Source organism: Pteropus vampyrus, unplaced genomic scaffold, assembly GCF_000151845.1.
Source record: "Pteropus vampyrus isolate Shadow unplaced genomic scaffold, Pvam_2.0 Scaffold18, whole genome shotgun sequence".
NCBI classification, from domain to species: domain Eukaryota; kingdom Metazoa; phylum Chordata; class Mammalia; order Chiroptera; family Pteropodidae; genus Pteropus; species Pteropus vampyrus.
The window spans coordinates 1,911,096-1,937,026 of record NW_011888799.1 but is presented as its reverse complement, the minus strand read 5'-3'; the positions used below and the strand labels follow the sequence as shown (position 1 = coordinate 1,937,026).

General features: G+C 38.2%; 1 protein-coding gene across 4 annotated transcripts in view; it reads left to right on the top strand.

The window, feature by feature from the left end:
- Nucleotides 1-25,931, top strand: part of BTBD9 (BTB domain containing 9) — a 366,504-nt gene that overhangs the window by 217,369 nt on the left and 123,204 nt on the right. For all 4 annotated transcript variants that reach the window (XM_011354554.2, XM_011354556.2, XM_023527551.1 and 1 more), the window contains exon 7: nt 22,945-23,054. In XM_011354554.2, the coding sequence (XP_011352856.1) occupies nt 22,945-23,054 (110 nt within the window). The remainder of the gene's footprint in view (nt 1-22,944; nt 23,055-25,931) is intronic.

The window sequence follows — 25,931 nt, the reverse complement described above, 5'->3', positions numbered from 1 at the left end:
ACAAGGTTGAGTCTGATGGGATGTCCATTGCAGATGAATAGCCCTGTAAATAATTTATACCTTTTGTCACTTGTGTGTGGATTCCTTTAGACTTAGAGTAATTAGCAATAAGTTCTGGAGTGAACTAGAGAGTGAATACCAGAAAGTCATGTAGGTTAGTGAGTTCTATTGATTCTTTAAACTAATTCTATAGTAACAACTATGAGAAAGAAGCCAGTGTTTTTCCAAGTCTGATTAATAGCTGATTTAATTCATAAGCCTTAAAGCCCAAAGCAGATTCATTTGTTTTCAATTCTGTTTTATGCATTGAAGCTTGGCTAGTTTATTCAAATGAGGTACATTTATGACTTTTAATATGATTGCCCTCCCCTATCCACAGAAAGTTATACATTATATTCAAAGAGGCAGGACGAGTGAGTAGTACTGGCTGTGAAACAAAAGGTGGCGATCTGGATTCCATACTGGGTATCAGTTCTTTACTGATGCTGACATAATCAAGTCCCTTATATTTCAGGGAACAGAAATCTCAGACTACCGAAACAAGCTGGGAATTTACAGTCAGGATACAGGGATAGCATTGGAACCAAGAAAGGAAATGTGGTCAGTGCCCATCACAGACTAGAAGAGGAACTAGAAAGTCGTTATGAGCCGGTGTTATTTTTATTTCTCCCAGGATTGTACAGGCTCTTGTCTCTCACCACTGCTTCTACCTGCAGACAAACTTTCTTTTTTTTAGTGAGAAATATGTGGCCAACCATGGTTGCCTTCATTTCAGATTTATATTACTTCCCAAATCCAGAAATACCAGCCAACTAGCTAGAACTCCGATTCCTAATTCCAAATTCCTGGAAATAGAATCTGATTGGCCCAGCGTGCTCAGGTAACCAAAGAACTGTGGCCAAGAGGACAGGGTGGTCCAGCACCAGAAGGACAGTAGGGCAAAATCGCCAGTTTTACCTAAGCTATTTCTTAATCCTCCCCCTTTACCTACATCTCTTCTTCTGTGCGTATTAAAAACTCTTTTAGAGCAATTACTTCACAAGGTTCAGAAGGGAAGAAAAGACACTGGAGATATTTCAGGCAGAGGAAACAACAGGAATGTGAAGCTGTACAATGTGCTGTGTCAACTGCATAAGTTGATACTAGTCAAGCATCAAATGGGGAGTCGAGATGGCCTGAAAATTAGACTTGAGGAACAAGTGATTTGGAGACTCTGTTAGGAATCTAGGACTTTATCTTGATAGTCATGTGTATATTTGTTTATCTGTTCCCACCCCACCAGGGTGTTGGTCATTGAAGGATTTTAAGCAAAAGCTGACAGATTTTGTATTCTCAGAAGCTTACTTGGGCAGAATTTTGAAGAATGATTTGGGTGGAGAAGGGCAAGAGTAGGGGCAGAGATATCATTTGAGTGGAAGTCTCAGGTGGAAGATAAGGGCCTGAACAAGGGCAAGGAGGTAAAAGGGAGGGTCACATTTGAGAAATATTAAGGAGATACTTGTCAATTGAATGGCTACAAAGAGAAGAGAAAAGGATCAAAGATAATCAAAATTTCTACCTGGGAAACTAGGAAAAAAGGGTGGTATGAACTGAGTTGGAACCTAGAGCAAGTTTGAGTAGATGACAGTGAGTTTAGAACTGGATGGTTGAGCTTGAAGTATGTGGGACATCTAAATAGTTACTTCTAACAGCCTAAGCATCTGAGTCTGAAACTTGGAGATCAGTGCTTAAGACATGAATCGGGATTCAAGAATACTCAGATGGTAGAGGGATGAGAACATAAGCAATCACCCCAAGGAATCAGGTACAGTAGGGAAGCTCAGCCTAGGATGGATGGGATCCAGAGGTTGTAATGAATGCTCTGATTGTGTATAAAATGTTGTACCTGTATATTGGTGGAGGAGGGTGGTAAGAAGAGGGTTCATAGTTTTCATCAGATTCTCTAAGGGGTCCATGAATCAAAAATAATTAAGGAACTTTGGCATAGAGCATACATTCTGAAAGGGGGCAGTATTTTCCCCCAAGGGGGTAAAAGTTGGTTCTTAGGGGGCAAAAAGATCTTACCCCTTTTATGTATAACGTACAGATAGATATACATACAGTACAAAAACAGTTATACAGTATATTCCTGGTATTAAAAATTCATGGGGATGGTTAGAAAGAAAATGTCTTAAAAGGCTCCTTAGGGAAATGATATGGGAAAAAGGGTGCAAAACATTGTTGTGGAGTAAGAGAAGCAGTAGATTCTCATCTGGTTTAATATCAGTGTCTAAAAGCAGAGGACAAAAAGAATCTATAGTTTTTATTGCTGGCAGCAATATTGCTAGACCACACCTTTTCCTCCTTCCTATTATTACATGGTCACCACCACCACCACCCATATCCAGTGTATACCTTTTGGAGAGTTATATTACCGTGAGCTAAGTTTACCAAGGGTACAGAGAATAAAGGGAAAATTTTGCGTTTTTTAGGAAGGGGTCTTTTGCTGTTTCTGGTACAATACTCTTTCAGGATGAGGCACATAGTAACTGTTAGGAACATCCAGAGTTAGGAGCACATTTTAAAACCAGTCTTCCACATTAATAGGTATGTCTGCTTACCCTACCTGCTGACTGAGAAAGAAAGCACCATTCATGGTTTGGGGTTGCTAGAACCTTCCAAGAATTGTACTCTCTTGAGTCTTTCCTCTATGTCTTCTTCTATAGCTAATAATTTTCTGCACTGAATATCCATTGAGCCCCTCCTATGTACGTGCCACCAGATTTAAATGACGAGTAGCTTTACAGAATTCAGAGGACGTAGTTCCTTCTTTGAGGAGCTTCTCTTCTCAAATGAATAGCAGTTCATTTCAGAGGCAAGTCATTGCTGCTGTGTAATTGTCACAAATCATGCTCTGAATCCCTTCTTAAGAAAACCTGAGTCACTATAAATATCAAGAGGCTGTCACTGCACAGTATAATGTATTATGTATATGTCTAATCTTAATTCTTTTATAAGTTGCTTATGAAAAAAGATGGTCAAATTAACCAAATTTTACTAATCTTTCCATTCCTTTATTTTAATGTAAATTATTGGTCACCCTTGGGGCCAGAGCTGAGAGCAGCAAATTTTGGAAGGGGAAAGCAAGATCAGCAGGTTTCTGGGCACTGTGGTTCATTAAGTCAGAAATCATTTATCTGCATTAACTCTTGTTCTAAAGTGTTCATATTTGAACCATGTGTGGGTGTGGGTTTTCATAGGATAAGTGCCTGCTTTGTGCATGTCAAGAAAAACAACTTGGCCCTTTGAACCTGTTTTCATCTTGAAGGCTTATTACTGAAAATGGAGCTATTATCAGGCCTACACAGTCAGGACATTGAGAGCATGCTGTGTGTGTGCTTGCCTTACCTAACCAAGGACCAAATGCAGCAACACTGTGGTAGCAACGATGCAGGAATGCTGGAAGAAACTGAGCACATATCCTTAGAAGTGAAGATCATTCTTCCTTCCATTCCTAGTGAATGGTTGTAAAGCTGAAAGTACCCCCACCTTTTTTTTTACATTCTTCCTAAAAGACCACATAAGATAGATCACTCTTACATTTATCATTCTTTTCCACTTTCTTTCATGGGATCAATCACAAGTCTATGCTTGAAACTATTTAGGAACATTTCGGTGTTTAGCAACTTACTAAATATTTTATTTTAAATATATCTTTTGGTTTTAATTTATAAACTGATAATTCTGTTTGTGAAGGGAAGGCCAGGACTCTGTTTTATATGTACTCTGTGGTTCTGCCCCATAATGAAGTATACAGTATATACATGCTTTGTATGACGTGCTTTGGGGACAGCTTTTCTTTTCAGATCCAACTTTTCATGTCAGCAGACTGGCACCCGCAGTGCTGGGGAAATGGAGTGGTTCCTTGGTGACTCCAGATAGCTGTCAGAATTAATCTGTAGACAGGAAAAGATTTTCCTTGAAAAGAAGCTGGAGGAAACTGCCGAGCAAAGCCTGTACATCATTCTAAGGATATGCTTATTGCCACGATGGAGGCAAGGAAGAGAGACACTTATTTAGCAAATTAAGATTGTGAGCCTCTTGTCTTGACAAGTGAAAATCAGGTCTAGTGGGTTTTTAAAATATATATTTAACTTGTAAATTCTTTATGTTTTGATAAATCAGGCCTATTCACTTACAAAGCAGGTGATATTCTCCTTTTAATTCTGAAGAAGTAAGGCTGGTATTTTCTCACCCTTAACCACCAAAGAACGAGATGAGAGCCAAAGTTCAATGTAACCTCTTCCTTTTGAGTGAGAGGTATCCAGTTAATATGGAAACAAAAATCTGTTTTCTGTTGTTTCTTCTGAACCTTGTTTCTAGAAACCATTAGTTGTCTAATTTGTGAGCAGTCTTTCCTTCCATTTATTAAAATCAAAAAATTTTAATAAGTTATTTACAAATTATTCATTAAGGACCACATGGCTTTGAGGGATTATATTATCTAGCATTTGTAGTAGCCTGTTACTTTTAGCATGATTATAAGTGTGTCCGATTTTTTACTTCTTGTTTTAGTTCAGTTCTCATAGCTATGCAGATTAGTTCCCAGGTCTTTGGCCAGGGACTTATGGACAAATGCAGGTTTAAGTTTAAAAAACAACAACAACAACAACAAAACTATGACTCAACAGCCATTGCTGTTCATGCTGTCAAAGCACTTATAATATTCTGAAAGATAGCCTTGGTGTTCAGCCTGATTCAGAGCATAGCTCTTTACTTCCCAGCTTATGAGTTTCAGCAATTTAGTGAAACACTATGATTGTGCCTTAGTTTACTCATCTCTAAAATGGAAATAGTGATGTTGTCTACCTCGCAAGCTATGAGGAATTGATGAGATAAAATGAGTAAGTGCTTAGTTTAGTGCCTGGCATAGACTCAGTGCTCAATAAATGTTATCTGCTTTTTTCCTTGCTATAAATATAAGGTTAGCATTACAAGCCATCCAACATTAGCCTTGATGGTATAAGTGCTACAGTTTAGCACAGTCCTGAAAAAGCCTTTGGAAGCTGGATTCTCAGTATCCCTCACATGCTTTGGAATTTCTGTTGTCATAGAATTCAGTTTTCCTAGGGCTTGATTCATTTACACAAAACTGGTACCTTATTGAATGATTTTGAGAAATCTCTGGGAGAAGTCAGAGAGAAACCACCTTTCAAGAGGCACAGGACTTTGTCTTATTCATCAGTCTATTTGGCTTAGTTTTTTTCTATGATATGGCCTATGATATGTCAATATTTTCATTTTATCCAGTTAGAATAGCTAAAAAAAGAGTAAAGTTGAAAGATTTGCTCTAGATTACCTGGGTTTGGTAGCAGAACCAGACATAAGACCATTTTGACTGCTATTTGTGGATGTGGTTTATTAAGCAAAGTCCTTCCACAGAAAGGTAACATATGTGTCATATCACATTAGCTTCCAGGGTCAGCCAAGGAATATTGCAAAGGTTTTTTTATCTCATGGATTGAATTCCTGAAATGTTAATTCTAAACATTTTATCATAAATATTTAAAGCAAATAACCAATTTCCACTTAATCATAAAGCACAACTCTTGTTAGTCTGAAATCATTTGCATGGAAAATTACACATCACTTTAATGTGTTTTCTGTCTACTTTTGTGTCCATATAAAAATAACAAACCACAGATGCATGATGACATCATCACTGAACCAAAGAAGGAAGAAAAGGAAATCATTTTGTGAGCTGAAGATTTAAACTGTTCCCTGTCAGGTCATCAATGCTTTTCTTAATATTTTTAGGAGGGAGTTCCTGTGTGTAGAGTCAGCTGCAAGATCAAGGACAGTTAATTCTCATTCCAACAAAATGAGTTCAAAATTTAAACACAGTGTCCTCCAAATGTCCCTTGGCACCAATGAATGTGACTTTTTTTTAATGCTACATTAGGTTCTGTAGTTCATCCTTCTCAGCTCCATTGCATTTTCTCTAATGTTGTGTCCAATTTTAAATGATTTGAGTGATGGGCCTTCCATGTTTTACCTGGCCAGTGTAACCCCAGAGTGCCCAGGATTCACAAGGCCTTATTCTCTGTGGCAGCCATGCTGCAGCAAATCTGAGAAAGGAGTGGCAGAGCTCACAAGGTTTTAATTGCTGCCTAATAGCCTATAGCAACCTGAGCATTTTATTAAGAGGGCATTCAGAATTAGTGTTTTATTCCAGAAGATGCTTTCACACTGCAGTAAAAATCATGCCGAGAGAATGTCTTGATATGCAACCTAATTTCACCATTTTCTTAATTTCTCCCCATTACCCCTAATAGTATACCTCTCAAGCCATTTTACATTCTTTTTTTGTGCTTTTCTGATTGCATAAATAATTTTATCTCCTCCTTTTCTGTTTTTCTCAGTTATATTTGTCCAGAGAATGAATAATAAATATAATCCCACCAATGGAATTGGAGTTTTCAGAGTTAGAGTAACTTTTTAAAAAAATAGATGTTAATGAATCCCATAGAAGCAGGCAATATATACCTTCTCATAGCAATAATCAAGATAGTTTTGATTTTTTAAAATTTTACCTTTATCGTCTTCTCTTAAATCATTCAGTTTTGTCATTTCCAGGCCACTTTCTGCTATTACTGACACTCCCATGAGTGAGAGACAGATTTCAATATCATCATCTTTCTATGGAGGAATTTTTATCTCTCCTCTGTGATGATATTTGAGCAACTCTGCCATCATACCATGGTTATTTAATTCTATTGTATTTGTAAGCAATTCTCCAACCTGCTGACGGTTGTCACTTAGAAACCTTACTGGTATTTTTACTTTCTTCTGCTATGCTCATCAAATCCTGCCACCTCATTCCTGCAGCTGTGCCTTGTCTCACCAGTATATGGTTACTATATAAAAAGTTTTGAAAAAAGAAATACTGTCTAATTGAGACTTAAATATACACCAAGACATAAGCATTTAGTTTCATACTCTGTATAACACCATTGGAAAATTCTTTGTCCTTTGCTCTTTGGTAGTAATTTATACTCCTCTAAAAAACAATATCATATAAATATTATTTGTTTGATGAATTTTAACAGTCTTTAAAAATTCTCATATTCTTAAATGCTGTTTTTGATGATTACCTTTTGTTTGTCCACTTTGATTTCTTCAGGTAGCAAACATCTGATGTTCAGTGCACTAGACTGGACACTGTACTGGGTGCTTTGAAAAGGAAAATGAACATGGAAAGGTCTCTGTTTTCAAAAGATCAGAGTCCAGTAGGGGAAGCCAAAATGTGCACACTTAATTGTTATACAAGAGGAGATAGAATAGAGATGATATGAGCACTGATGAGGGAGAAATTAATGTATCTTGTGATAAATCAGTACTCATGGGAGACTACGTAAAGTATGTGCTATTTGATCTGGGCTTTACAAGAGAAGTAAGATAAGAGCTCACGAAAGGAGTAAGGAAAGAAAGGTATGCCCAGGAGCAGAAACTGTATAAGGAAAGCATAGACACCTGAAGTGCATTGAGGAATGACCCATGATTCAAACATAGGGCATATGATACAAGTAGCTAGTAATTGAGTCAGAAAAATAAGTGGAAGTACACTGAAAAAGTGGAGCAGCTGTCCAGTAATCCAGAGGAGCATTCACCCCAAAGTAATTAATCTTTGCTTTTGAAATGTGTTTTTATTGATATATGACTCTAGGTATTTATTATGATTTAGACTAATGGTTCCCACCCCTAACTATACATTTGAATCCTGCCTCATTCCAATTAAATTAGAATCTCCGAGAGTGGGATCCATATTTTTTTAAGCTCCCCAGGTGGTTCTGATGGGCAGCCAGGGTTGAGAACCACTGACCCCAGACCCACTCAACACTTGAACAGGTTAGTGAGGGCACCCAAGGATACCCTGACTCATTAAAACTGAAAAGTGTTACCCTTAAGTCATAAACCACTCCGCCCTTATACTTATAGGAAGCAGCAACCTCTAGCCCTACTCACAGCACTTTTCCTTGCAGCATTTAAAAGTGCTCAAATCACTTCACTTACTGATGAATAAAACAGATCCCTTTCTTGATTCTACAGTCTACCCCTAGCCATCATCCTATTGTTGTTCTCTTCATAGCCACACCCTATGCTTCCAGCTTTATTTCCACACCAGCTCCATACAGTCTAGACTCCACTGCACTGCCCATAGTTTTCCCAGCTTTCCAGTGTGTTGCAATCCTGGACTTTTCATATGCTGTTCTTCTCCCTGGATTTTCCCTCCCCACACATTTTTTCCTGGCCTCACCTCCTCATCCTTCAGTACTCAGAGATCGCATCTGGGAAGTCCTCTCTGATCTTCCTAATCCTGATTAGGTGCCATTCCTTTGCGCTACCATGCTATTTTGTGTAGAATTTGTATAATAACATTTATTAATACATATTGTAATTACCTGTCTGCATTAAAACAATGAGCTTTTTGGGACTTATTCATATTTGTTTCCATATCTCATACCTAACTGTACTTAGTATATAATAATTCCACAATAAAAAATTGCTAAGTTAATGATGTTAAATATATTAATTTAACATTTTTAAGTACCTACTATTTGTTAGCTACCAATTACTGAGCACTTAGTATGTGCCTGGTCAAGTATTGACTGCTTAACCACATGCATTATATAACTCCCCAAAGTTAGGTACTGTTATTTCCTCCTTTACAGATAAGGAAATGTGAGGCTTTGAAAAGTTAAGTGAATAAACCAAAACTGAATTGCTCTTTCTGGTATCTCTCTCAAATTGGTATGTCATATTTAATCTGAACTGGAGGGGCTTCTATAATTTAACTGTAAAAATTTTAATGCATAATGTATTATTCAGTTATATTTGTTTTGTAAATTGGCAGCATTACCAGTTGTCTCTGGTGTTTTTCAAAGGGCTTTTTTTTTTTTAAAAGATGGGATTTTTTGTGGTTAACTAGAAATTTCTTTTTGTCTAACTTTTATACTTTCGCTAGTCCTTCAATAAAAATAGAGAACCAGCAATTCATTCTGTTTGAGGATGAAAGGCACTAAATGATTAAAATTAATTAAAATTTAGTTCCCATTTCCTTTAATGTGGACATACAGTGAGGAAGGGGAAGAGTATGTAGCATGTAAGAAATATGTAGAATGAAAGTCCTGCTGGCAGTTCCTAGCCTTTAATCCATAGGTTCCATATGGTATTAGCCATTGGGAATGACTCCTGGTTCCTGTTTCCCCTGCACAAGTCCAGTGGAGAAAGGGTTGTTAATAATTCAGCAGAAATCTTCCTTTGTTCTGAAGGTGTCCTCCTGGCCTGGCTGCGGGGCTGATCAGCATGTTGCAGTCTCTGATTGTGGCTTAATTAACATTTTAATTCTCTTGCCACCTCCTCAAAATCCTCCCTCTTCCCTGAAGAACCTCTTGAGCCCATAGTTTGAACACCCTCCCTAGGAACCTGCTCATAAATAGAAAAATTGGCTAATTCGACTTTCCCACTTATTTCCTTCCTCTTCCTCTCTGCTAACGAGCAGTGAAATGACCTAATGACTAGGGCCAGAGGGAGGGGAGAACAGAGAAGTAAGCCTGAGTAATCCACACACTGAATTATCAGCCTCTGCATAATTGAGTTTTCTTTTACTTTTTTCAGAGTTCTGCATTTTAAAGTTATTGAGGGATGCACTGTCTCTACCAGCACTGAGAGGGACTGTGTTTTCAGTTTCTGCCATGATCACTTTGATTCAGCTATGTGGGCTAGAAGGCTTGTGCTTCTGACAGGGACTCCAGAAAGGAAACTAAGAGAACTCTGAATGACACAGTTCCCTTTTCCACTGAGAGTCAAGCCCAGAATGGCCTTTTTAATGCCCTTGTCTGTTAGACTGTGCATGATATAGGCTGAAGAGTGTTTGTGTGGCAGCAGCGGCCCTGGAAGATAAGAAAGGTACTGAGCGGAATATGAATGCAGCCTAGCTTCATTTAAGCCATGAAAGGGGAAATAGCTGCTGGTGGCTAGGGCGAACTTCTACCCTGGTAGGCCTGAGGCTGAGCAGTTTCCTGGGCTGTGAGACTTTCAGTACTAAAACCAGCACATTCCAGAGCAAACCTGGACAGCTGGTCATCCTGAGTGCTTAACTTCGCTTCTTCCCTTAACAGAAGCTCACAAAATCAGTTGGAGATCACTTCCTTATTGTCTTTAAATCCTGTCTGATTCATTGAATGAAAACAAACAAAAAACTTGAGAATTTCCTTGAACTCCCTAGAGTAAGCAGTAAAGTTGAATGGACCTTTGTTGAAAGCTTGCTTCCTACTCGATCTGCATCTTGCTGTCCACCAGTCTGATTTAGAACCCTTGGGCACCCTGTTCCCCATTTCTGTGAGGTATTTCTGTTTTCTGCCGTCTCCTCTTCCTTTGCTGCTGTGGCAGTAACTCCAAGAATTAAAGAGCATATACAGTATGTACTTTCTCCTCCTTTGGCACTTGCTTCCCATAGCTCTGCTTAGATACAGCTGGTTGAGCTGAGACATTAGGAAGCTTCCACGCACCTCACAGCTGAATTTATCAGGCCCCCTGCAACAGCTGTTATCTAAACCAACTGGGCTGTGCTGACAGCAGCAAAGGAAGGGTGCAGTGCGAATGTGCAGGAAGAACACCAGACAAGCCTGTCTCTGCTGCAAAGAGTCTAAATCACCCAATCTGCATGTGGAGCATGGCAATTGTTTTGGAGAGAGAGAGAGGGGAGGGGATGGTGGTTTTCCACAGTTATCAAGATAAACAAAGCAGCCAGTACTGTCTGTGCAGCTGTTTCAGTATGAGGATGAGCTGAATTATTTTCTTTTTACTCAGTGGGAACTAACACACACACACACACACACACACACACACACATTCCTTTTAGAGAGAGGGAGACTCTGGCTAACATAATCACTCAATGAGTTGAATCTTTCTGCAGAATGGTGATAATTTATGGTTCTGTCTGAACATACCCCTGTTGGGACATTTAATTAGTAAAAAAGTTCAGAAGATGTGTAGCTAAATAATCTGAGACAATCATTTGAAGACCTAGTTGAAGGAACGGGACAAGGTGGAGGATGGAGGAGAAGTAACAAGGTGAAAATGTTATTTCAAGGCAAGAAGGAATAAAGAGTTGTAGCCCTCAGGCTGAAGACAGGGAAGGAAATGAAGAAGAATGGTTATTATCTCCTGTATTATTGTCCTAAGTACCAGACAATTTTAGAGGTTATACCCTTGTGGCCATAGCAGCTTGGAAGACCGAAGGTCTCAGACTCAATGAATAAGTCCAGAAAAGATCCTTGATTACACCTTTATCCTTATAGGAATAACCACAGGCATGGATACATTCTTGTGAAAAATAGTTAAGCTTTCAGGTAATGATGGCAAAAGGAACACATTATTCTCATGCCCTTCAGAACAAAACCCTACTAAAATGACAGTAAAGGGATTTGTTTGGGGTATTAACCTACAAGGATAAAGAAAATAGGAAGAAGAGGTAAAAATATGGAAGAGGAAGCTGTAAAGCAGATAAACAAGTGGTAAATGATTTAACAGGCTCAAGAAAACTGAATCCTAAGCCACTGAATCCCCAAGGGCTTAGGAATTAGAGGCACCAGGCACTTTCGAAGCTGCAGTGCATGTGCTGGTAGCAGATGGCTAAAATGAGGCGGATTAGTTAACTATGTGTTTATGAAACAATGGGGGAGATTCTCTCTCCCACTTCACAGAACTTTGCTTCTGCACCACTCTGACAGGAAACTGGAAATTTATTCTACCCCCTACCTCCTAGCTTTATTGAGATATAATTGACAAATAACGTTGTGTAAGTTTAACATGATAATGTATAACATGATGATTTGATATACTTATATATTATGAAGTGCAATAGGATTAGTTAACATCTCCATCACCTCACATAGTACTTTTGTGTATGTGTGTGTGTGTGCCTGCATATGTGTGTGTATGTGGTGAGAACATTTAGAATCTACCCTCTTAGCAGCTTTCAAGTATAAAATACAATTTTGTTAACTGATGTCATCATGCTATATATTAGATCCCCAGAACGTATTCATCTTACAACTTCCTTCCCTGTCTTCAAAAGTTTGAACTTTTTAGCCAACATTTCTCCCACTCTCCCCCAGCCCCTGGCAACCACCATTCTACTGTTTCTATATGAATTATGCTTTTTCACATGCCACATATAAGTGAAATAATAAAGTATTTGTCTCTCTCTGACTTTGGAAATTTATTCTTCAGTGAGTTTAGAAACAGGAGTTTCTAAACCAGGAAAGACACCATGCACAGTTGAAAAAGGTTGCACTATGGAAAGATTAAGTGATCATATGCTGAGACCCCACCTCTCAGTAACACCTGTCTCCCCAACCATCCCCAACCCCCCTCCCCCCCGCCCCGTCACCACCCCCCACACACTTCTGGAACTGTAGTAGTCAGGCCCATATCTTCCATGCAGAGGATTAGAACATCTTCCTAGGCAATCTGACCAGTCCAAAAGGGAAGAGCCAAAGAATCTGAAAGTGGGATTTTCCTGATTAACCCATTCAAGCAGCTATATTCTCAGAATTTCCTATTGTATGTCTAGGTTCCTTCCTGGAAACCTTGATAACCAGACATCTGAAGAAACTAATATGAACAAACAGGAAAGAAAACTATATGGGGAGATGAAAACTAAAATAATGATAATACTAATTGCTATCTTCAGAGAGAGTAAACATCTTAGACCAAGAAAAAGATGCCATAAAAAAGGAACATTTGGAGAACAAGTACAGTTAGAAATTTAAAATATTAAACTAAAATGAAAAACTTGGTAGATAGCACAGATGATAAAGTTGAACTCTCCCAGAAAGTAGAACAAGTAGATGGCAGGTAGAGAAAGTATAAAAGTGTAAACGAAAATAAGGAGGTTCAGTCCAAAACTAATTGTTTTATAAAAAAAGATTAGAAAAAGTCCAGGGGAAGAAATCAATAATTCAAGAAAATAGACCAAAACTGAAGTACATGGGTTTCCAGATTGCAAAGGCCTTTTGAGTGCCCAACCCAGTGGAAGAAAATAGACCTACACTAAGGCACATCGTCATGAAATTTCAGAATGTAAGGGATATTGAGAAAATCTATATACTTCCAGAGTAAGACATGTTTTTAAAAAACAGAAGGAAGAGAAGGAGGAGAAGGAGGGTAGATGAAGAAGGGGATAGAAAAGGGGATGAGGAATAGAAAGAGAAGTAGAAAAGAAGAAAGAAACCAGGTCAGGTATCAATGAATTCTCAATAGCAAAACTAGAAGCTTGACAGGGAGTAGAATAAGACTTTCAGAGTCCTGAAGAAGAGCTACTTACAATTTAAAATTCTGTACGCAGCCAAACTACCACTCAAATATGGAGGTAGAATAAAGATATGTTCAGACAAAAAAAGCCTTAAAATTTTTACCTCCCAGATATCATTGGAAAAGCTATTGAGAGATGCTTTCTAGCAAAATGAAAGAAGACAGCATGAGATATAGGATAAGGACAACTTAACATGGGAGAGAGATGAAAGGAACCCCTAGAATGATGGTAAACACAGATCCCAGGATGACAGCTTACGTAATATTTAGAAGGCAACCAGATTTGATTGAAACTGGACAGAAGGCCTGGGAAGACTTTTCAGAAGAAGAAATTGCTGGACATACCTGATGTGTCAGAATGTTTTGGGAGGAGTTTTAGTTCAAGTAAAGGAGAGTTGAGAATAAGGAGATGAGTTAATGTAGAGCATATACCAAACTAAGCAAAACAAAAAATCAAGACTATTTTTAACTTTAGTAGGGGAAAATGTGCAGAAAAGGAAAGTATTCCATATATTAGTTGTGAATAATGTTTATATAATCATACAATCTAAATTTGGGGGCATGGGAAAGAGTGCATGTAGAGAGGGGATAGCTAAATACTTGTCTTCCATGGTAGTAGATTGGTAGATAAAGCCTAAAACTGAAAAATCAAGAAGTAGCATTAAAAGCATGATAATTATAGACATGAGATAAATCCTAAAATAACACAAAAATGGGTAAAAGTGGTTCCTCTGGGTAGGGGAGGAAATGGAGCATGGGAGATATGTTTTATAATAAACTTTATAGGCTATTTGACGTTTTAAACTATGTATGTTTAAAGCTTTATTTTTAAAATGTAAAAGAAGGGAAAGAAATAGTTAAGCCAGTTTTGTTTTGTTTTATTTTAATGAGGAGTCCAAACACCACAGCAGTAGCCGTGACTATTAGTAATATAATAGAATCTTCTTGTTTATTAAAAAATAAATCCTCTTACAAAGTACATATTTTACTTTATGTGCATTCATGTCATAATTTTTTTTCTTTGAAGTTCTGAAAAAGTGTAAGGATTGACATTTTCTTTCTGATCACTGGCTTAGCACTAATGCTGTAGCAGTAAAGTCTAGGTCATGAATGGTTGAACTCTCGAGAAGCTTTGGGGAGGGAAAAAATCCTTGCCACGCTACTCCATCTCCCAACTTGCTTACTAATCCAGCAGAAATATAGATTGGGGACAGTCTTTAAAACTGAATTTCAGCAGTGCATAAGACTCCTAACACAAAAGGTGTCAGTATAGGGAAGTGTCTTTTAAAATTCCTGGTTAGACTGTTAGGTTTGGAAGTGGCCCTCGTCTGCTCATCAGACTGTAGATCACCAAATAGTGCCACTTGGAGCATCTTGCTATTTTCGTTTCTCTTTTGCTTGTGTTAAAGTGCTAACACTTTACAGATTCTAGCTGCAAAATCTCTTATACCAGTATTGCTGAAATTAGTAATCCTTCATGCTCTTTGGAAACTGGAGTACAGGCTTCTACAGTGAAAATAATCACACACTTCCAGCTTTAACAGTCCCTGAGACCATACATTATACATATCCATACCCGTTTTGGCATCCAAGACAAAAGTGCTTCTCTCATTATCCTTTGCATTTCCTGTGCTGTTGTTGGTGAGCATTCTTCTCAAGTTTTTTTGTAATATTAGTTTTGTTTACTTTGACTACTCTGCCTCTGATTGATCATTTTGTACATAGTTATAGTGATGCTTGAATTACGTGCTAAGTAAATCTCTAGATTTTTTTTTCTGGTCCATTCTCTAGATGAAGGTCCAGAATTTCCCAAAGGGCAAGGAAGGGTCCCTGAAATTTTCTGTGGGTGTCGAAGCGGTTTGTGGATAGTAGCCAGCATGTATGGGGACTTTTATGGGTAGGGCTTGTTTTCCCCAAATACATTTTAGTTAGTTCTCTGAGGAGCTATTATTACTTGCAACACAGGTTTCTTTACATAGCTCATAAAGAATACAGAGGCTTTGAGGGATGTATGTTCTGTGGAACTATGAAATAGCCAGCCTGATTGTATGAGTGTGTGGGGCATGGGTTTCCATGAAAGGAAATAATACATGCAAAGGCTAGCACATGCGTTGTGTGCAGAAGTTGATAGCATTTAATTCCAGCGCTAGTTTCCCAGGGGTCTGAAGATCCATGATTTCCTTTCTCCCTATGCTTTCTTACTCTCTTGACTTTGGTGCTCAGTTTTCACTTCTGTTATTCTGACTGTCTTGGGCAATTCCTATCTTATTTCTCATTGTGTCAAATGTTTACATTTTTAGGAGGATTCTTAGATTTTTGTTTGGAGAGGCAAATTCTTTCTCCTTCTGTTTGCCTCTCTTCCTTCTCTATTTAATCTTATACTCTAAAAGGGAAAAAGAGGATAGGGGAGGCTCCTCCAGCCCGTAAAATTTTCAGTTACTATAAATGGCATATATCCACCATAGTCTTAGGTTAAAGAAAAGATAAACTTTCCTTACCCACCATGATTCTAAAGCAGGCTTGCTACAGGTCAGTCACCAAATCAGTTCTTACAGATTCATAGGGAAACTAACAAATTTAATTTTCTTCTGCTTTTTCTCTAGTGCACAATTCCATTAGACTCATTTGTCTACATTCGTGGAAATGCACAGCCTATTGGATAAAAATGAAAAAGATAATGCAGCCATTTTAAAGATAAAACTAGTGAAATTCTCTCCCCCAGCCCCAGCATCTTAGGCTAGGAGAAAAGTTAATGAAAAAATGCAAATGCTGAACTTTTGGTAATTTAGTTCTATTTCTTAAAATTTACTTTGTGTTGGTTTCAGATGTTTTATTGAGTAATAAAATTGGTTAACAGTATTCCCACGTGGGGATTTGTTCATATTAGCACGTAACAGATAGAAGAGGGATTGGTTTATTCATATTCATGCTCTCTCCCTCTCTCTTCCTCTCCCTCCTCTACCCCACCTTTATTCATCTCTTTCTCCTTCCTCCCCTCCTTCCCTTTCTCCCTTATTCATTTTATATCCTCCACTTCCCATTTTGCCTCTCTAGAATCCCTTAAATATTACAATCTGAAAAAAAAGCAAAGATAAAAAGAAAACTAAACCATGAAATAAATAAGACATTTCTTTCCATGAAATTCAAATCAATTCCTCTTTCCAGATCCTAAGAAGATTACTTAATTAGATTTTTGCCTATATCCTGCCTAATATCTATAATAGGTGTACCGCGTATGCACCTCAGACTCATTTACACTTTATCCATGTTCTCAGGCAGAGCTACTTATGCCTTCCCATTTGACCCTTTTATCACTTTGGGGAGAGGTTTTATAACTGTTTATCCTTCCAGTTTAGAAAGTTGGTCTATAAAGTTCTGTGCTAAATAGATCACCTACTAAGCAGTGGGTAATTATTTGTTTTTTTAATTTGTTGCCTGTTTCCTGACCTAAAATGTAAATTTCATGGAGAAGAGATTTTTGTTCACTCCTATATCCCAGCACCCAGCAGCAGTAACTGGCCCTCAGTAAATAGTTATTATTTGTTGGATGATTCATTGGTCATCTGTGTATATTGGGGGGGCGGAGGGATATTTCTCTTTTAGCCATGTTTGTTTTGTTTTGGTCTTTGAAGCAAGAGTAGTTCAGAGGAAGGACTTTTAAAGTTCATGTTGCTAAATTTGGTGTTTTAAGATTAGGCTACCATGTGTGAATAGGTAAGAAGCTCTTTTGTCTTTTTCCTCATCACTACTACCAATGGTGTTTTAGTCTTTTCTTCTAAACTGCACTATAAACCTTTCTAGATGAAGCTGTATGTCCTGTCTTGGGGCCATTCTTCACAGTGCTTAGCACAGTTTCTTGTACTTTGCAGGTGTTCATTAAATCTTGATTAAAAGCAGATTTACCCAATATACCTACAAGAGCTATTATTGACTGGTGAATATGCAAGCAGGGAATTTAAATAAATTAAATAAATTTTATATATTATATCATTTTCATACTATTTACATAAATATAATTAAGTTCTTTTTGTGATATTAATTACAAATATAATTTTATAAGTTGAAGGCAGGTTATTATGGCAGGTTTTAGGTTCTACATATTTGGGGATGGGGAAAAAAGCCTACTGTGTTCAAAATTCATTTATTTCCCCAAAATAAAAAGCAACACTTAAATATTTATCTCTAAAGTTGGAATGACTGTTTATTATAGTAGCACTGGGTTATGATGTGTTAGTAATTATTTACCCATCGTATTCTTTCTGCATACTTGATTCTATACAGCATCAGTTTTCTCTGAAAAACAGGATGACTTCTTGTTTCATTTGCCCTTCAGGTTGAATAGTGGAGGTGGTGGAACATGATTGTTCTCTCTGAAGGGCAATGGTCAGATGCATCGGGGCTGCTTTCTGAGACAATAGCCTTTGCTTAGGCTAACTCTGAATACAGAGTGTTTAACCTTTTCATAATTCTTCCTCCCCCAAAGAAGCAAGTGCTGCTGGGAACCTTTGCTGAAGTCAATAGAGGAGAATCTATAGCTCCACAGATCAGCCAGAGGGAAGGTTTTCTAAGAGTAACAAATCTTTTCTGTTGCAACATGCTTTTCCTAGAAGCTTTTTGTCATTCTGGCAGTAAACTGTTTTCTACTTGCTGCCTTAGCAACAAGACCTGAAGTCACTTCCCTTCCAGTGTATGGTTTGATTATAAGAACACTAACATTGTACCTAGAACTGGAAGAAACCATCATACTGGGGAAACCTGCAGACATTACCTGCCTTTTAGGTTAGAGAATTACTTATGTACATTCCTCATATCCCCTTGAAAGGAAAAGTCAAATAGGAAGTCTTGGAAATGGTGAATCCAAATCCCACATGGTCCCAAGTTCCTCTTAAATGCTATAGCTACAGTTTTTGTAACGTGCCTGCATCTGGCTACAGCAAAGAACAGTTTTTCTCCTTAGCGTTCTCTATGGCTACCTCAGAGGAAGAGCCAAAATGTTAGGGATCTCTTCTCGTGCACCAGTCTTAGGCTAACTCTAGTTTTCTCAAGAGTCTTTGTTTAACCCAAGGATATGAAGTTCACTTTGAGAATAAAACTTTGTTTACCAAAGAATAGAATTCTGATGAATTTTGGCTTTAGTGACCCCTTGAGAGCTCATTTAACTATTTCTTACTGAATTCAATTTTATCTTGTAGTAGAACCTGCTCAGTACAGAAGTTAGGTAATCATATAACTAGAGGCAGAGGTTAAGGATTAATTTTAACCACAAGTAGGCTTGTGCTCCACCAGAACCAAAGACTAGAGAATACCAAGGGGTTTAAAGTGGGAATGTACAAGTTGCTGTTTTTCTCTATTTTCTTTAGTATGTTATAGTTGTAATGTCTAAAGTGTGTGACTTAGAAATTAAATCTGGTAGCATCCTGACAGGAAATAATGGAAAGATAGGTTAAGAATAGGAATTTGTACCTTCTTAGAGCAGGCAGAGAATGCAGTGAAATCTCCAAAGCAAAGTTCCTCTAGGTCACACTATTATGATGTCTCTCTGTTGAGAAATGCTGTTTTTCTAAACTTCTAGGGTTTTCACAAAAAAAGAAACTCTTCTATGGGTATGGGAAGCTAGACCTAATGTGGGCAAAAGATTCTTCCCTTGCCTCCTCATGCATAGCTGAGTCAGGTCAAGAACATTTTAAATAGCCTTTTCTAAAGACGAGGGACATTGAGCCAGGTAATATGCACTTGGAACATAGCTTTTTACTGTAGTCCATAGTACCTGTACTGTGCTGTCCTAAAAGAAAAGACGAGGCCCTGCCCTGGGCCTGCCTCCTTATAGATGGGCTATTTTAATGTCCACAGTTAGGAATACTCTCCCAGATAATCAGTTTCCTCCAAGTAGAAACCAGGAAATTCTGTATCCAACAATCTACTCTTTGAATTTCTATTTAAAGATATCCTACTCTGCCAAGCACTGCATTAGACACTTTATATTTATCTCATTTAAATATCCTGTAAGATTTGTATTACTGACCTCATTTTATAGAGAAGGAAATTAAGGTTCAGAATGTTTAAAACTTTTTTTTTCCCAAAGTGACATAGCTAACTAAGTGATGGGGATGAGCTACAAACCTGGTTCTGTTCGATGCTAAAGCACATTCTTCAAAACTCTAGAGTACTTTTCAATTTTAGAGTGTTTTCCTTAGAGATTTTAGATTTTCTTTTATTAAAGAAGATAGAATATCTTCACCCACAATATTGTAGCTCCTAGAAACTTATGCATTGAAGCCTGTTCTGAACTGTGTTCAGGATCCAGTCTTTGTCAGTGACTAGAAGACAGCTGCCATAGGGAAGGGAGGAGAGTATTGAAAACAGACGGTTACACTGGGGCTCATGTGGACAGCATTCATCCTCATAAGAAACGGCCAATCTGTTGCATATCTGCCTTCCTCAGCACTGTTTAAGGTTTAATTATCTTCCAACTGTCTGAGCTGCTGTTGAGGACCTGAGAGAGAACAAAGGATAGCTGTTGTATTTTTCTGCAGTGTTCCTCTCTGAACCCTGATGGAGTCACTAGTCGTCACTGCCCTTATTATCAGGTTAAATCTGAACCTGATTTTACATTGGAGAGAGGATGGCGAAAAGAAAAAAATGAAGCTTAAATTTTGCCTTTTTTTCAAAATATTTTGTGACAAAAAAATGTTGTATTCTCCTGTTTAGGTGTTATGACCCAGAAGCAAATTTTGCTCTGGTTTTCAAAAAAAAGTAAAAAGTAGAGGACTCTCTCCATCCCCATCCCTTAGACGTTCAATATCTTAGGTAGTAATCACTTTTCTTCTACCTTGGGGAGGCTCCATTGTGAGCCCCATTAAGGAAATCTGCTCATGATCAAAGATGATGTCTGTGCTGCCTCCCTCTCCCTCCAGGTGTTGCTCATGGATCTGGGCACTCCTCCGCTTGGGTGGCACAGGGCCTCTAAGTGCTCACTGTAGAGCTTCAGGCTGCCCTGTCAGTCACCCGAAGTTGGGGGATGAGTCAAGGCCTATTTGGTAATTCTAGTTGAGATTTTTGGTAAAGTACAGAGTCCTAGGTTCAGCAGCTCCTTGCTGGAGAAAAGGAGCATGGCTTCTTTTTTTTGACTTTGTTACCATTTTTTTAAATATGTATTTGAAAAGGACTTTATGCCATTTTTGTCAATTATGCTATAATTTTATGGTGACGTAGAAAGTATTGTAGAACTAGAATAATTAAACTTGTTATGAGCATTATATATAAACAGGCTAATCAAGAAGTGTGATATACAGTGGTGAATTGCTAATTTGACTTAAGGATTATGCAGCAGAGATAACATTATCTTCATTTATATAGAACTTTTTATCTGGAGGCATCTCTCGTGCTTTTCCAATCATATATATTATCTTGTTTGTTATCACAAACACTATCATTAAGGCTGTAAAATGTATTCCAGTACAATTTTTTATTTTCAGTTTCTTATAATTGGGGGACGAGGGAGTGGAAAGTCGCCTGTTTTCTCCCATTCCTGACATTTGCACCAGGGTAAAATTTGGGAAATGACTGTTATCTAAACTTGGAGACCCTGGTTTCATATAATGTTTTAAAAAGAAAGAAAGGAGGGAGAGAACATTGCTGCATCTCCTTAGATCAGCTGGACTATTAAGCTTAAGAACTGCCAATGGGAAAGGCCCTATTAGTCACTTCCTGGCTCTTCTCCCTTGCAGTGTTAGGAGGGCTGTCTCTCCTTTGGTAGAGACTCGACCTAGGGAACAGGAAAATGATCTGATCAAATTCCACCAAACCACATTCCCTACATTCCCTCCAAGGTTGCAGACAGCAGCACTCAGGCTGTGACGACCATGAGTGGTTGAAAATGCTATGCTGGTTGAGTTCCTGGGAGTTTAAGGAAATGGACAAAATTAGATTGAGGCCAAAGTGCCAGACTTAACACACCCTTTGTCTTCCAGAAAGCCCAGGGAGAATGTCACCGCCAATAGTAAAGAACAGCACAATCTGTGCTACGCAGACCATTTAGAATTTATTTTAAATGAAACTCAGTTACCCACCCAAACCCAGTAAAATTAGCACCTTCTGTTTTCCTTGAGGACTGATGAGAACAGATCAGGGCCAACTTCCTGCTTTACCTGAGGGCTCTGGTGATACACTAGTTGCCCTGACTCTCCGCACAGGAAGAGAACCGTGTCTCCCTGCAGTGGGTGTGGGCACACTAAGCAGCCAGACCAGGAGATTGCATTTATATTGGTTATGAAGATGAGTGATCAGCTCGTGTCAAAGAGCAGATGGCTAAATGAGGTGCATGGGGAATGCTGTGAGATTTAGGCTTGAAGAAACAGGAGGGAAAATAGCCCATGGTATAAAAACCCCAAAGATAGTATCCTTAATGTGAATTTTTTTAAGTCGGCATTTACATTATACAGTTAACTTGGAGTGATGAGAAATGTAAGGAAATTACTAAATTAGTGAACAGAGATTAACTCAGTAAAATTGTATCATCTAAGTCGAAGATTGTTTTGTACAGTGGAGAGAAGATATAGCTAAGCCCTTGCCCAGTCTGTCATCTCCTAATTGAAATCTGTTCATTTAATATGCCCCATCCTGCAGAGAGCATAGTTCATAATTTGGGAGAGCGTTATCAGTTAATCTAGTTAATTTTCCTGGTTCTTTCCTTTGAATTCCAGTATGACAGTGTGTGGCACATTCCCCATGGATTTGTGTGACACTCAGAAGAATGAGTTTGTCTGTTCATTAACCTGTGAACTGTCAGGTCCCTTTGGAGAGTGAAAGGAGCAAGTCACTCCAAGGTTAATGCTTGTTTGTTGGAGGTGAAGCCTCCAGGGAGATACACAGGGGGAACAGGCCAAGATGCTCAAGACCTGCCCCTTGAAACTCTGCACTGTGCGCAGATGCCAGATCTGTGTGGCCAGGAGGAAGGCTGCAGAGGTGTCTGGCTCAGATCTCTTCCTTTGGTCAGGAGAAGGCTTCTCAGCAGTCAAGTGGGGGGCTGGGGTAAGTATATAGGGTTAACTTCATAACAAGGATTTGGGAGCAGTGTTAAAATACAAGTAGTTTCTGTAGATTTTTCTTTCAAACAAGAGAGCAATATTGATTTCATGCATTTGTCTCCAATGGATGAAATCTTTCATTGAGTTGGAAAGCATTTGATTTTGCGTGTTTGTGCACCTGTGCACAGACACATTCCTAACCACAAGGCAAACATAGAAACTTTTATTCTCCAGGGTAAAAGTCTCATGGACACATAATTGTACTGACATGCAAGGGTTGAACTGAACAGTACCTGGTTTGATTTTCCGGATAAATCAAATCCAAGTTCTACTTAATTCTCTGGAAAGTGGAATCTCCTTAATTTTGCTGTAATTCTTCTAGGCTCAGTTGGAGGTAGCCCTAAGAAACAGGTACAGGGACTGAAGCCAAGTTCAAAGTCTCCTTTAGTCCATGCTCTGGTATACTATATGTTTATGTAATGTATCTTTTTCTGTTATTTTCGGATTGGTTGTGATAGAAGCTTATCTTCAACAATTTTTCTTTTCTTTTTACCCCCAGGTATATTCGAATAGTTGGGACTCACAACACAGTGAACAAGATTTTTCACATTGTGGCTTTTGAATGTATGTTTACAAACAAAACCTTCACTCTGGAGAAGGGCCTGATAGGTAAGTGTTACAACTTCATTTTGTACGCATACTTAGATATTCTACCTTCAAATATTTTGAACTCATTTAACTCACCTCTTTATCAGCTTTGACTAAGAACTTTGGTTGATTTGATTGCCTTATCACTAAGTGACATAGGAGAGGGCTTATATTTTTAGAAGTAGTCAAAATAATAATTCCAGTAAACTTAAAAATATGTAAATATGTTACTAGTAGTTAAGAATTGAAAATTTTCTAGGGATTCATTCAGATTTGCTCTGTGGGAAATGCTTATGATAGCTGGGCAAAACCTTTCACATCAAAGGCTTTTCTGTATTTAGTGGTAGGTAAGATCAGGGAGGGCAACTGTATAATATCGATCCGATACTCATACTTTCCAAGGCTATGCAGGTGTTTTGGGCTTTGATTTGACGTGAATGGTATACTCAGCTGTGAAAGGATCTTCTTTTCACAGACACATCAGTCCATATCTGCCTTGTTTCGCCAAGTTTAGCTCAAGAAAATGCCTGCATATAGTTTAAATAAGACCAGATTAACTGAATTATCATTGTGGAAGTCAAGTTACCTTGTGGGAAATACTGCTGTACTGAACTTTCAAAAGAGTATTTTTTAAATTTTGTTTTAGTTGTTCGTCGGCTTGCTTTCTGTTGTGTTTTGTTTTAGTTTTAGGTACTTTTAAGTCAGGCATTCTGAATAGCCCACTCAGCTCTTGACAGTCTAGATATCTTGTTTCCCACCCAGACTGATTATTCCTCTTTTTTCCCATGCCCTCAGGTTTTTGCTCACCTCTTGCAGAGATCGTAGTTTGGCTAATTAGATCCTTAAATCTGCTTCTTTGAAAAGGCACTCTGTATGTTTAGGTGTGTGGGGATAAGATGTCCCTGCCTTGGTGTACCTAAAATAGAAGTCTTTGCCTTTACAGAGGGGCTCATTTCAGCTCTCCTTCTCAAGTCCTGTCTCATGCTGGAATACATAACATATTGACAGATGTCCTAAAAACATGGTGATGATAGAATGGGAAAGATGAATGTGACTTGCAAATGTTTTCTAATTCTTTGGTCATAAGTCTAAATTTTCCTAACACCTGCTATGCCCTAAATGTAATCCTTTACGTAGGGAAATTTAGGAGAGTAATATTAATAAAGTAGTAGGAGAAGAAATTACTCCAACATATAAAGAACTTTTAGAGCTCAACGAAAGTAAATAATTTGGTTTTAACTTTGTTATGGATAAAATTTTTAATATTAAATATAAACATTAATTTTTGTGACTTTAAATAATTTGAAAGTTAACAGAGATGAAACATTACCTGATATTATCAAGGCTTTTCATTTTGTGGGCTGTGTAGAATATTGGTGATGGTGGATGAAGGGAGGGCACTTCTTTTTACTGCTGTCCAGGTCCTTTTATAGACTGTATAGGCCTCACTGTGTATGTGTAATTAGGTGAGTCCTCACTGGGAACGATTTTAGAAACTAAACCACCTTCACAATCATAAGATGTGTAGCATTTAACAACTCATTTCAGCCCAATGCACTATATTTTTGACTGTGCTGCATAGAAGCTGCTACCTACTTAAAACAGCCCCCCATTCTTATTGGAGAAAGAACAAGTTCGTGGACACTGTAATTATCAAAGAAACAGGCCTATCTGGCATGAGAGATCATTACAGGAATGAAACTCAGGATTACTTGTGAGTCATGCTGTCATTGGTCTGCGTGTTTTGCTCAAACTGAACTAGTCAGCATTATCAGAGGTCATAATAGTCTCAAGCACATCAGGGGATGAAAGAAGATTGCAGACATGCAAGAAGTGGTTTTGTTGTCTGGTCACTTTTCTTCCAGCCCTTTTCTGTGGTGCTCACAAGTTTGACTGACAAGAGCACTGCAAACATTTGCCTGTTATCCTCCTTCAACCGAATGAGAGCAGTGCAGGTATCTGCATGCATGTGTGGGCAGATGGCCTACAATGGGGTCTCCTCTGGTCCTCTTCCTACTGTCTACACAGCTCAAAGCTGCCTCTATGCTGTGCAGACAGGGAGGTGGTGTGAGTTGTGATAGAGTACAGGGGGATTTTATTATCCTTTGTCCAACATGGCAGCTCTGCTTAGTTTAAAGGGGTGTTTGAATTAGTAATGGTCACCCATCCATGTTGATGATCTCAGGTGCATTTTGGCTGCATATAGGCTTCAGCCAGCCACCCTACAGGGACCTCCAAGAAAGAAGTGGTCCTCCTGATATACATAGTGTATATCAAAACCACCCATAGTTATTTTTAAATTGTAGCTGCCAAATACTTATTCCTTCCTATATCCTGTGAAAAATGCACTCCTCCCTTGAAAACCATTGATATAAACTCCAGGTTTTCATGGGGGTAAAAAAAAAGAATAAAACTAAAATAATGTATCCATGAATAACTAGTAGAGTAGCAAACCCTACTTTTATATTTCAAGATTCATAACTTCTTTTTTTTCACAATTCCTGGTCTTTGTATCATAGTTTAGCCTACTCTAATTAGAATACTATTCTCCTTATAGGTCTTAAAATTAGTTTTTAAAATTTTTAAATCAGAATTCAGTGTTATCATTTAAAACATATAATGATGCCAACAAAAACAAATAAAAATAAACTGCATTAGCTCTATAAGATATTAGACTTCTTTTTCTACTAATGGGTTTCTTTCCCAGTTTGTTGACAGCATGTCCTTCTTCTTCATGTTGCTTCACTTGTACAGATTCATGGAGAAGCTTTGGAACTCTGTGAGTTCATATATCCATGGGAAAAGGCCCCACCTTGACTACACTGACCAAATCTGTAGTCAGACTCTACCCACAGCATTCTCTTACCATATCTCCTGCTGTCACCACAGCCACCTCTC